This window comes from Labeo rohita, chromosome 20, assembly GCF_022985175.1.
Source record: "Labeo rohita strain BAU-BD-2019 chromosome 20, IGBB_LRoh.1.0, whole genome shotgun sequence".
Lineage (NCBI taxonomy): Eukaryota > Metazoa > Chordata > Actinopteri > Cypriniformes > Cyprinidae > Labeo > Labeo rohita.
Window position 1 is genome coordinate 16,243,540 of NC_066888.1, and position 12,957 is coordinate 16,256,496.

General features: G+C 35.5%; 1 protein-coding gene across 1 annotated transcript in view; it reads right to left on the bottom strand.

The window, feature by feature from the left end:
* The window catches only part of LOC127183129 (intersectin-2-like), a 59,451-nt gene that overhangs the window by 6,587 nt on the left and 39,907 nt on the right, over nucleotides 1-12,957 (bottom strand). Inside the window, exons 15-31 of the mRNA XM_051138970.1 lie at nucleotides 12,843-12,927; nucleotides 12,552-12,691; nucleotides 11,979-12,059; nucleotides 10,168-10,362; nucleotides 9,789-10,041; nucleotides 7,447-7,568; nucleotides 7,193-7,356; nucleotides 5,336-5,408; nucleotides 5,023-5,201; nucleotides 4,660-4,715; nucleotides 4,371-4,537; nucleotides 2,971-3,004; nucleotides 2,756-2,877; nucleotides 2,581-2,677; nucleotides 2,263-2,454; nucleotides 618-739; nucleotides 404-510 (exon numbers count right to left, since the gene is read on the bottom strand). Of these exons, the coding sequence (XP_050994927.1) occupies nucleotides 404-510; nucleotides 618-739; nucleotides 2,263-2,454; nucleotides 2,581-2,677; nucleotides 2,756-2,877; nucleotides 2,971-3,004; nucleotides 4,371-4,537; nucleotides 4,660-4,715; nucleotides 5,023-5,201; nucleotides 5,336-5,408; nucleotides 7,193-7,356; nucleotides 7,447-7,568; nucleotides 9,789-10,041; nucleotides 10,168-10,362; nucleotides 11,979-12,059; nucleotides 12,552-12,691; nucleotides 12,843-12,927 (2,189 nt within the window). The remainder of the gene's footprint in view (nucleotides 1-403; nucleotides 511-617; nucleotides 740-2,262; nucleotides 2,455-2,580; nucleotides 2,678-2,755; nucleotides 2,878-2,970; nucleotides 3,005-4,370; nucleotides 4,538-4,659; nucleotides 4,716-5,022; nucleotides 5,202-5,335; nucleotides 5,409-7,192; nucleotides 7,357-7,446; nucleotides 7,569-9,788; nucleotides 10,042-10,167; nucleotides 10,363-11,978; nucleotides 12,060-12,551; nucleotides 12,692-12,842; nucleotides 12,928-12,957) is intronic.

A 12,957-nucleotide genomic window follows, 5' to 3' on the forward strand; every position in this document is an offset into this window, starting at 1 on the left:
TAACAAGGAATAAATAAATCATTGGCATAAATAAAATGTATAAACCATAAAAATATTGAAGAATTAAAAAAAAGTTTTAATTTCATCATTTACATTCATATTAATAATAATTACTTCTCATTTTTTACATGCCATTTAGTCATCTTATAGTGCCTTGAACAAATTTGCTCATATATTCAAGTTCACTGATTTAATTTTTCATTTGCATCCATTGTTTGCTAGTTGATAGCCTTAAGTTTAAGGTAAATGGTTTTTCATAAGCCCTAAACTCCCTAACCACGCAAACATCCAATAAAATTAATATTAGATTTTAAAAAATTCTAAGTAGACACTGAACATCCACTAGACACTGAACATCACTTGCAATTGCCCAGACCGACTCTAGAAGTCAGTGTTGACTCACTTTAGGAGTTTGGTGCTGCACATGATCAGTTCCCGCCAGTTCACAAAGATCATGCTCATCTCAGCCTCCGTCAGCCGCCCTGACTCTTCCATTGGCTTATGGAACACCTGAATATCCACACACATATATATTTGTAACTTAGAGTCCAATCAAATAGCATTACTTTCCAAAAGCATACACATAATAAATATATTAGAAACATCTGCTGGTTCACCTCTAGTGCCAGTTCCAGGTCCTCCAGATAGGATTCCTCTGTCTGAATGAGCTCATGGATGTAACCTTGCCTCTTCCTTTCCTCAGTGCACATAGAGTCTAAACTGAGCAGATCAGCACACCCTACACACACACACACATATGCAAAACAACCCACACATGCACATGCACTCATCAGCAACCACATCACAACAGCATCTCACAATTGAAAACTTTATTTGTGAAATTCTGCTATAATTGTGAATACTTTCCATACAAAAATGCATCCAGAGCGAAGGTTATAACATTCAGAGCGAACTCTCTAAGATCTCTAATGTCACGACTGTTAGCTGGCTGCATAGCTGGTCAAGTATGAGGGCAACACGTGTTGCTGGTCATCAGTTCCTTTGACTACATTTAAACACGCAGAGGCAGACTAACAATCATGTGATATACAAATATATGATTGTGCTAATGAACAGTGCAGACTTAAAGGGTAGTTCACTTTAAAGGGGCCATGTCATATATGTTTTATTATTTCATTTGTTACCCTGTGGTCCATCTATAAAATTAGTCAAGGTCCTTGTGCCAATATTTAGCCAACTAAAACTAAAACTAAACAAAATGGCACCAAAATACCATCTTCAGATACTGATGCAAGAAATAACTTTCTGGCAGATTGGGACACATATTTGCTGTTGGGGTTCAATAATGTTAAAAAAAAAGTTTTTCACAATTTACTTTGTTAGTCATTCTGTGTTACCTCACTAGGACTGGGCAGATCAAGTTACTGAAAACCAAATTTACCAAAACCAAATGTCAGGTTATAATTACAACAGAAATTAGGAATTTCATAATGAGCCATTTTTGCAGCTCAGTAAATGTTTTGTCTGTTTTTTTTTTTTAGGACTGGACAGGACGTTTAGAGTTGAAATGTACAAAATATTTAGGAGCTTTTATTTCAAAAAATACTCATGATATGGCCCCTTTAATTCATGTCACTTCTTAAAATATAGGAAAGAAGCAAGTTATAACTTTCCCCGATTAAACATTTCGCAATTACGGTAAGAAAAATATATCCTAAAGCCAGTGGAGGTAAACTGATGTGTTCACTTGCAATTTAAGCAAGGTCTAGACAGAAACAGTTGAAGGGGAGGGGTTAAATCCAAACAAATCTAGTCAGTTTTGAGTCTTGAGGCTGCTTCCTGGACCAGAGCAGTGTTCTGATTGGTCCAGAAATAAGAGGAGTAAGAGGAAGGAGGAGCCAGAGTTATCGTCCTACAATAAAACACAGATGAAGCGAATGACGTGGAAAAAGGGTGGAAGAAAAAAGATAAAGGAAGAGGAGAGAATGAATAATGAAGAGATGGATAGAGAATATATATTAGAAACTGTTGAAAAGAAAGAAAGAAAGAAAGAAAGAAAAAAAGAAAGGAAAGAACAAAACGCTACGGCCAAACGTTTTTTTTGTCCATCATCAAAAGTAAAGAACTGTGAACTGTGTTAGTGAACGTCATCTTATTTACTCTTTTTTTAAAAGGTTTTAAAGGTTCATATTCATTTAATTCATTTCAATTTCGATTTTTCTCCACCCTTGCCTTAAACACAAACAACTCTGAACTTTGATGTGGAAACAGGAACTGATCAAAAACTCTCATAGTACTCACATTGCTGGCTGGGATCACATTCTGTGGTCATCTTCACATAATTAGTTGGAAACAGCCCTATGACCCCAGCGACCTCTCCTTTCCACCAGTCAGGGTTGTCCTTGTTGAGTACGGTGATCAGCTGACCTTTTTGGAAGCTCATCTCATCCTTATTGGCTGCTTTGTAGTCATACATTGCAATAACCTGACACACTACAGGGGGGAAGGGCAGAAAAGACAGAGAGAATGGATGGATGGAGCAGAATGGGACAAATGAGGGAAAACAACACATACATACACCTACATACAAAAGAGCATAGATGAAAGAGTGTGCCTTACATGGTTGAGATGCAGGAGTTATTTTTCCACTGTTGGCCTCCAGTAATCTGACATTAGAGGAGTGGAACCAGCCCTTTTTACGCTTCTTACCCCGTGCCTAGAAACACACATTTGTTGGTTTTTTAAAAGCTGGTGATTTTCAATTGAGTTCTGTTGTTTTTATTAGAGTACTAACCTGTAGTTCACCCAGCCACCAGCTGTTTGAGTTCTTATGCAGCACCACGATCAGCTGACCTGGTGTCAGACTTAGTTGTTCTGGTGTTGTGGCCGCATTGGCCGTAGTCACCTGAGCAATCTCTAAAGACCATTGAGAAGGCAAGTTAATAATGTTTGAAACTACCAACCTTGATTTTTGCTTCTGTGTGATGGTACCCTGCTCTCAAATCTCACCTGGCTTTTTACCGGGAACTCCAGGATTGGCAGTCTAAAATGAAAACACAGTGAGCACATTATTAAAATACACAACAACATAAAATGAGAGCATTAGATAATGTAAGTGGAAAAAATAAGTCATATTCATAAGGCAAGTATACAGTTGAGGTCAAAAGTTTACATACACCTTGCAGAATCTGCAAAATGCTCATCATTTTACCAAAATAAGATGGATCATACAAAACATTTTTGTTAAATTGTTTTAATTTAGTATTGACCTGAATGAGATATTTCACATAAAAGGCATTTAAATATAGTCCACAAAATAGCTGAATTTATGTTCATAAGTTTACATACATGGATTCTTAATACTGTGTTGTTACCTGAATGATCCACAGCTGTTGTTTTTTTTTTTTTTTTTTTCTAGTTATAGTTGTTCATGAGTCCCTTGTTTGTCCTCCTGAACAGTTAAACTGCCCACTTTTTCTGACCTTCTTCAGAAAAATCTTCCAGGTCCCACAAATTCTTAGGTTTTTCAGCATTTGTATTTATTTGAACCCTTTCCAACAATGACTGTATGATTTTAAGATCCATCTTTTGACACTGAGGACAACTGAGGGACTCATATGCAACTATTACAGAAGGTTCAAATGCTCAGTGATGCTCCAGAAGGAAACACAATGCATTAAGAGCCAGGGGGTGAAAACTTTTTGAATTTGAAGATCAGAGTAAATTTAACTTATTTTGTCTTCTGGGAAACATGCAAGTAACTTCTGTAGCTTCTAAAAGGCTGTACTAAATGAAGAAAAATATATGATATCTAGGCAAAATAAGAAAAATGTACACATCTTCATTCTGTTCAAAAGTTTACACACCTGGCTCTTAATGCATCATATTTCCTTCTGGAGCATCAGTGAGCATTTGAACCTTCTGTAATAGTTGCATATGAGTCCCTCAGTTGTCCTCAGTGTCAAAAGATGGATCTTAAAATCATACAGTCATTGCTGGAAAAGGGTTCAAATACACAAAAATGGTGAAAAACCAAATAATGTGTGGGACCTGAAAGATTTTTCTAAAGAACAGCAGGCAGTTTAACTGTTCAGGACAAACAAAGGACTCATGAACTATACAGCTGTAGATCATTCAGGTATCAACACATTAAGAATCAAGCGTATGTAAATGTTTGAATGGGGTCATTTGTATAAATTCAACTATTATTTTTTTTCTTGCGGACTATATGTAAACATCTTTTATGTGAAATATCTTATTCAAGTCAGTACTAATTAAAAAATAACTCATTTTGTATGATCCCACTTATTTTGGTAAAATAATTAATTTGCAGATTCTGCTAAGTGTATGAAAACTTATGACCTCAACTGTAAATACATAAAAATATACAATTATCTAAATGTGCATACATCAGGCTCTTTGGGTTTAACATAGTTGGATGGGAAGAGACCAGACTGGTCACCGATGCACCCTCTCCACCATTCTCCTTCCCTCTCTGTTACCAGGACAACATCCTCTGCACAGAATGTCAGGTCACCTGACTCCGGACTCTCATATGTGTACAGAGCCACATACTCTAATAAGATAAATCAAATAAAAACCATGACAAAGCCTCTGAAATTATGATTAAATTTAACGTCATAATATCTCGTCTGGATGACTAGAGATGGTTGAATGAAAACATAACACACTGCTCACCCTCAAACAGACCAGAATCTGAAATTTCAATCTCATCCACAGTAGAATATAACGGCCTAGAAGAGACACAAAAACCATGAAAGCTTTAGGTTTGGTTACTGGTGTATATTTATTGGCTACTAAATAAATGCAATAATTGATTCCAAAATGATTGATAAAATCTGAGCAAGAGAAGTTTCTTTGTTCATTTGCAGAACATAAGTTAAGATGTTTTTTATTGAATCCAAGAGCTTTCTTACAGGTTTGGAACAACATGAGGGTGAGTAATTAATGATAGAACGTAAATATTTGGGTGAACTATCCCTTTAATAATTATTTAATTAAGCATGTTATTGGTTAAGTGAGAGGTATCCCATTACTTACTCAGTCTGTGTGTTATTGGTGGTGACCATGGAGACATATGTGCAAGGGAACCAGCCCTGGCTCTCATTGAGCTCTCCGTACCACCAGTTCTCCTGCTTCTCCAGAACTGTGATGACGTCATCTTTAGAGAAGCCCAGGTGACTGTCGGTCTTAGCGCTCCATTCACACAGAGCTACAGCCTACAGCACAAAAACACACAGACAAATGTGCAATGACAATGAGCAAAGTATCATGATGATCATATTCCTCCCAATGATCAAAAAATAATATTGTATGTGAGATATGTGGTGTGTGGATATTTGCACATGCTAACCTGTGAGTGCTGTGTGTTTGAAGACACTGGTGTGTGTGTTGGTGTTGGTCCTTCTATGTCCACCCGAGGAATTCTGGAGAAAAAATGATTTTTCATTCATCCAGAATAAATGCATTAAAAGTAATAACACAAACCTAAACCAAATTTAAATATAAGTTAGTCTTATAAGATCATTTCCCACCAGCTCAATAGCAGTTAAGGTTTTAACACCTACAGAATGTTGCTGAATCTCTGACGAAGGTCTTTCACACCCACTGATTAAGAATAGAAGAGCGGTGAGCGACTAAATGACTTCATCTGACTTCCTGAATGCCTGACACTTACTGACACTGTGTTTTTTGGCAACAAATGTGAAGCTCATCAAATCAGTATGTAACTTAGTAATAGGGCTGGGCAGTAAATCAAATTCACAATTCATTTGTGTTGAATTTTGCTGCTATATACAGTAGTGGCTAAAATTATTATAACACTAGTTTTTTCACCAGCTAAAAATGGTTTTAATTCAGTTATTTCTATCTTTTGCTGTAGTGTGTCAGAAGGAAATATCAGTTTACATTTCCAAACAATCATTTTGCCATTGTAATAATCCAGTGAGATTTTTGTTTGGTCAAGGAGCCTGACAACAGCCAGTGCTCCACACAGAGATCTGATCTCACCATCATCTAGTCTAAAGAAACAGAACAAGCTGAGACAGACTAAATCCAGAAGAACTGTGACAACGTCTCCAAAATGCTTCAAGAGACCTACCTGCAAAGCTACCTGAAAAAATATGCACAAGTGCACCTAGGGCAAAAGCTGCCTTGAAAGCAAAGGATGGCCACACTAAATGTTGATTTAATTTAGTTAATAGAAGTTCATTGATGAAGAAAATCTATTTATGACATTATTTTTGACAGCATCCTCATTTTACAGCATTTTTACACAAGTGCTGAAAACTTTTAACAGTACTGTAGCTTTGCAGGTAGGTTTCCTGAAGCATCTTGGAGACGTTGCAACAGTTCTTCTGGATTTAGATCTCTGCGTGGCGTACTGGCTGTTGTCAGACTCAAAATCTCACTGGATTATTACAATTAATGGATAAATGAATGTAAAATGTAAACTGCTATTTCCTACTGACACACTAAACCAAAGGATAGAAATAACTGACTTAAAACCATTTTAGCTAGTGAAAAAACTAGTGTTCTAATAATTTTGGCCACTACTGTAAAATTAAACAACATTGTGAATATTGAGATTATGCTTATAATATCTTTACAATCCTTCTTTTGCTGTTGTAAATTCATGAATAACTTCAAACTGTTTCAGTGAATCTGTTCAAACATCTGATTGTATGATTAATTTGCTTGATAACTTTTTTTATTGAAGTCTCCACATGATATTTTTTAGGCAACAGTGAAATGGTTTTAGTAAAAATATATTGCTGTTTATGGTTATATTTGGGAATATAACTAAAAATTATTCTCTAATCTCAATTTTGTTTTCTTTTAGTGTGAAAAAAAAGCTTTTTTGTGGGTAACTTCAATAATATTAAAAATGTGGAATCTAGTGGGCTACAATAGATGAAAGATTAAAAAAAGGATTCTTTCTCTGATTAAAAAAAAACTCTTTTAAATATCAAGACATTTATATCACTTACAGGTTGAAAAAAAAATTGAGCTGTTAAGCTAAATTGCACAATTAGAACACTATAACAAAAGCTGGGTTAAAAACAATCTAAGTTGGGTTAAAATGGACAAACACAGTGACTGGGTTGTTTTGACCTAGCGGTTAGGTTACATGTTTGACCAACCTGCTGGTTTGTCCATATTTAACCCAGCATTTTTTGATAGTCATAGTAGAGAAGTTTCAGTGCCATACCCAGGGTAGTTTGTAGAGGGTGCTGTGGATTGTGTATCGGCTTCCGTCTGTTCAGTCTGACTGTCTTTACTGCACCTCTCTGCATAACTCTCTGGAAACCAGCCGCTGTTACCACGGTAACTCCCATACAGCCAGCCGGTCTCCCTAACCGTTGATTCATCTACCTGTGGATCCACAGGAAGCCAGATTACATGTGTTCTTGAATGAGTAAAATTACAGCTATGTGAGTGTAAGGGTTAACATATGTACAGTACCTCGATCAGACAGTCTGCCTCAAGCGTGAGCTCGTCAGAGTTGCGTGCTGTGAAGGGATAGAGAGCTCTGTAGGTGGTAAGGGCATGACATGTAGCTTCAGTAGCCACCACTGGCTGCAAGCCTGAAACAAACAAACATTTTTCAGCTCAGAACCATATGTGACCCTGGACCACAAAACCAGTCGTAAGGGTACATTTTTTGAAATTGAGATGTTAGGATAGGATGTTAGGATGTTGGGATGTTAAGGTAGGAAAATCTGGAATCTGAGGGTGCAAAAAAATCAAAATATTGAGAAAATCACTTTTAAAGTTGTTCAAATGAAGTTCTTAGCAATGCATATTACTACTCAAAAATTGTTTTTATATATTTATGGTGGGAAATTTACAAAATATCTTGGAACATGATCTTTACTTAGTATCATTAATGATTGTTGGCATAAAAGAAAAATCGTTAATTTTGACCCATACAATGTATTTTTGGCTATTGCTTCAAATATACCCGACAAGCTTTGATCTCGCCGGCGTCACATGATTCACGGAGCTCTACAAACAGTTTTGACAGTACATGTGAGTGTGTTTAAATAGGATAGAGACGACAGCTTCACTATACAGGTATTTGCAGCAATTTTTGGTAAACATTACAGCATATTATGCATTGATTTTTACGTCGATAACATTTACAGTATAATTTTATTCTGGAGAGTGATGGAGAGGCAACCCTTACAAAAACTGAACATGGTTTTACTACAAATAAAACCAAAAAAACATGGTTTCTATAGTTAAACCATGGTAACCACAAATTAACCATGGTCTTGCTACACTAACCATAGTTTAACCATGGTATTTGTAGTAAAACTATGGCTATACAAATAGTAATCAATGTGCAAAAAAAAAAACAAAAAAACATGGTTACTACACTTTTACTATAATAAAACCATGGTTCATTTTCGTAAGGGTTAATATGGTTTTCTTGTATTTAACCCTCATGTATTGCTTACTTATAATGTGACTATACTGCTTAACTATTTTTCAGTTAAATAAATGTTCTATATTTTAGTTAAATAATTTTTAATATTTTAAGGAGATCCTATTTAAGGAGATACTATTTGTCCAATAATTATGGTCCATTAATGACTTGAAATATATATATTATTTTATTTTTCTATTACTTATATTACAAATAGTGTAGTATTTAAGGTTAAATAGAGAAAAGGGTTTTAAATTCCAATGCAATGAGTCATTTTGTGGTCAGAAAAAAAAAATAATTTTCATTTGTAATGCCATGGTTTACCCACTAGGTACCTGTATAGCTCTTTACTAAATATACATGCATCTGGAATATTGCAGGTCATACCTGCTTACTTATTTTTAAGCTTTTCATTTGAATAAGTATTTAGAAATGATTAAACACTATATTTTTAAATGTGAAATTTAAAAAGTTAATAACTTGCATCCTTTTTTAATGATACTCGTATAAGCACACACAATGAATGCAAGCAAATACTAAATTTAAACCAAGTTTAAAATGGTGCTAAAAAGCATTCAGCTGCGTTTTTATCCCCTTATATGTACAGTGTCTACATATAAATAGATTTGGAATTGAAATCGCCAACACCTCCCCTCCCCCCCAACCCAACCCCCCAATCCAAAACAAAAAAATCTCACTCCAAGCTGAACTTAAAAGTTGGCAACCCTGCTATTGTGTATTACAGTAGATAAATCTACTGAACCAGTTCACAAACTGGTCTAAATGATTCATTCACATGTCAGGCTGAACCAGTTCTGAAGTCCATATTTATCCTAAAAATAATGAATATGATTGCAGCCATTAAAAGTTCTGAGTCTGTTTCTTAAACAACCCTGAATTCAGATTACTAGCACTTAAGTTTTATAGAAAAGAGTGGCTAGTAATTCAAATATTTTCTTTTTGTGTTTCACACAAAAGTCACACAAGTCGACATTAGGATGAGAACATGATGATAGGATAAAAAAAAAACTAATAAAACATTATTTAAATCAATTTTAAGATACAGAACACAGTAAGAGTTCAGAGTATGATGAAATTAAAATATAAACGCATATATACTGTATGAAACTGTATGTTTAGCAGTCTATTACCTTCCTTCTCTCAAAACACTCACGTTCTAGTGGAGTCAGTTATATTAACACAGATAATTAATGGGAGGTAATTAAAGTGAATCATGAAGCCGTGAGAGTAACGACACCCATTACAATGAATATAATAAAAACATCATATTCATGGCCAAGTGGATGAATACAAGCCATTTTTAAGCTTTGGCAAAGCACCTCACCCACTCACACACACACACAGACACACTCACTTTTGTTCTCTGTGCTATTGTATGTCATGGAGGGCTGAGTATGTAGAGCCAGTTCATTCCTTTCTCTCTCTTCCTTCTCCTTCTCCTCCCTCTCTCTCTCCTCAGCCCTCCTCTTCTCCTCTTTCTCTCGCGCCTGCTCTTGGGCTTCCTGAAGTCGGGCTAGGGCCTGACGCTGCTGTTCTTCCCTGAGTTTGGCTTCTCGCTCCTGGGCAAGCTTCCTTTGACGCTCCGCTTCCTCCTGCTCCAGCTTCGCCTGTCTAATACACACACGAGTGGGTAAAAGAGTGGGTGTTCAATCTAGCATTTAAGGAGGAATATTTGATGAAAAATGTCACATGAACTCTGTAGATGGTGTGATAAATAAGTATGTCTGTTTTACCTGGCAGCCTCCTCTTCTTTCTTCCTCTTCCTCTCCTCTTCCTCTTTTTGCCTTCTTTCTTTCTTCCTCTTCTTTTTTCCTCTTCCTCTCCTCCTCATCTTTCCTGTGTCTCTGTAGCTCTTTGAGTTTCTCAGATCTCACCCTCCTGAGCTGCTCGAGGACGTCCTGCTGCTGGCTCTGTCTCTGTCTCAACTCCTGCAATGTTACCCACACAATTCCTCAACACAAACATCTTGTTTAAAACAAAACCTAGAACAATATGGTGCAGGTTCAAATACACAGTATGTGGTATTGCATTATTAGTAAATGCACTGCTTTACTGACTGCCAAAACTAACATAAATTACCACTACTGAGCTCCTATAAATGATCTGTTCCATTAACGTTACTTCAGAAATATAATATATAAATATATCAGAAATATTTAATCAAAAATGCAGTAAAAGCAGCAATATTGTGAAATATTGTTACAATTTAAAATTAATGCTTTGTATTTTAATACATTTAAAAATGTAATTTATGCCTGTGATGGCAAAACAGATCTTCAGTGTCACATGACCATTCAGAAATCAATCTAATATGCTGATTTGGTGTTTAAGAAATTTTCTATTATTAATTATTAATGTAAAAAACAGTTCTGAGTTTTTTGTTTGTTTGTTTGTTTGTTTGTTTGTTTGTTTGTTTTATTCCTGTGATTTCAAAGCTGAATTTTTAGCATTATTACTCCAGTCACATGATCCTTCAGAAATAATTCTAATATTTTGATTTGCTGCTTAAAAAAACATTTTTTTATTATTATGTTAAAAACAGCTGAGTAGAATTTTTTCAGGTTTCTTTGATGAATAGAAAGTTCAAAAGAACAGCGTCTTTTGTAACATTATAAATGTCTTTTTCATCACTTTTGATCAACTTAAAGCATCCTGGTTAAATAAAAGTATTAATTTCTAAAAATTCCAAAAAATATATATAAAAAAATATTACAATTATTATTATACTGACTCCGAGCTTTTGAATGGTATAGTGTATAATGTTACAAAAGCTTTTTATTTCAGATAAATGCTGATCTTTGGATCTGTCTTTTTATCAAAGAATCCTGAAAAATGTACTCAACTGGCTTACATATTAATAATAATAATAATAATGTTTCTTGCACAGCAAATCAGCACATTCTAATGATTTCTAAAGCATCATGTGACACTGAAGACTGAAGTAATGATGCTGAAAATCTAGCTTTGATCACAGGAATAAATTACATTTTACAATATTTTCAAATGGAAAGCAGATATTGTAAATAGCAAAAATATTTCACTGTTTTTGCTGTATTTTGGATCAAATAAATGCAGGTTGGGTGAGCAGAAGAATTTTTTTTAAAAAACATTAAAAATCTTACTGTTCAAAAACTTTTGACTGGTAGTGTACATGTATTTTTTTTTATTATAAATAGTTTTTTCTATAGGCCAATAAGATTTTTTTTTGTTTGTTTATTGTTGTTCACACAAACTAGTTATAGAAAAAGAAAAAATTCAAACATTAAAAACAAAAATCTCTTTTTTGAGTTTTTCAGTTAGTTTTTAGGCAGTGAGTAGAAAACTTTAGTGTAATTAATGACATCATTATGAGGTAATGAAATAGCACAAACAGACACAAAGATGTTATAAGGTCATGAGGTCACACATTGAAGCTCATTTCAGTATAATTATGGGTAAATTGAGACTTCTTTCATGAAGAATAACTAGGGCGAAAGGTGAAATGAATGAAAGGCAGGCAGCTTTGATATGAGTGTGAGTTAAGGGAAGATAAAGAGAGGTCAACCTTTATTAGAAGGAAGAGATTGGTTAGGCAGCCCAGCAAAGACAGAAGTCCTTGAAGCACACAGTCATCCATTTCTACAAACTATAAAGTCAGCCAGGGGAAAAGAGGAAGAGAAGAAAGACAAGAGAGACAGCGGGAGGAAAGAAAACGATAAAAGTAGGCACAAAAAAAAAAAAAGAAAAGCCTTGGGGCAGAAAACATTAGACGTGTACTGAACAATAGCTGAGTACCACATGTATAACGCTCAGGTTTCCGATCCGACCAGCCGGTGCAGTAAGTGTGTTAGTGATAGTGTTTGTGTGTTGAGGTTTCTTTAGTAGTGTGAACTGTGTGAACGTTAGTGTGTAATGAAGCGCTCAATCCTCTGCCTTCAGGGCTGGGAGTTGAGCTGTAGGTTTTAATCACAGGAACATGGAGAACAGCGAACTATTGAGTCCCTCACAGGGACATTAAGGTTTAAAATAAATTCGAAGAGAGCAAGCCCCCACCCAAAGCCCACATTAGCTTCAATCAAAACGTGGCACTTTAAATGTTGTTGAGGTTTACACAGGGAATGTAAAACAAACCGCTGACCTTGATTTCTCTGTTGTACTGCTCCATTTGTGAGAGTTTCGCAGTGGTCTCTCTCTCCAAAACATCCAGCTGCTCCTTCAGCTTCCGACAGCTCAGATCTTTCTCGCACAAACTCTGTTTCACATCATTTATCAAAGGACCTGCAAGGGGGGAAAAGAATGAAAGAAAGAAGGACATAAAAAACATCAATGTTCCAAGGCCTTGAGTTTAAGAGGGATGAAATGGACACAAATGAAATTAGTCATCCACCCGTCTATTCATTGATTGCTTCAGGTCTATGTGAGTGCTTACTTGAGTTGTTTCGGGTAATATGTAGAAGTCTGTCTGTCAGTCGCTGCTTCTCAGGACCAAGATGACTCAACTGCCTCTGGATTTCCTGCAAAAGTACATTCATATAAATTACTAT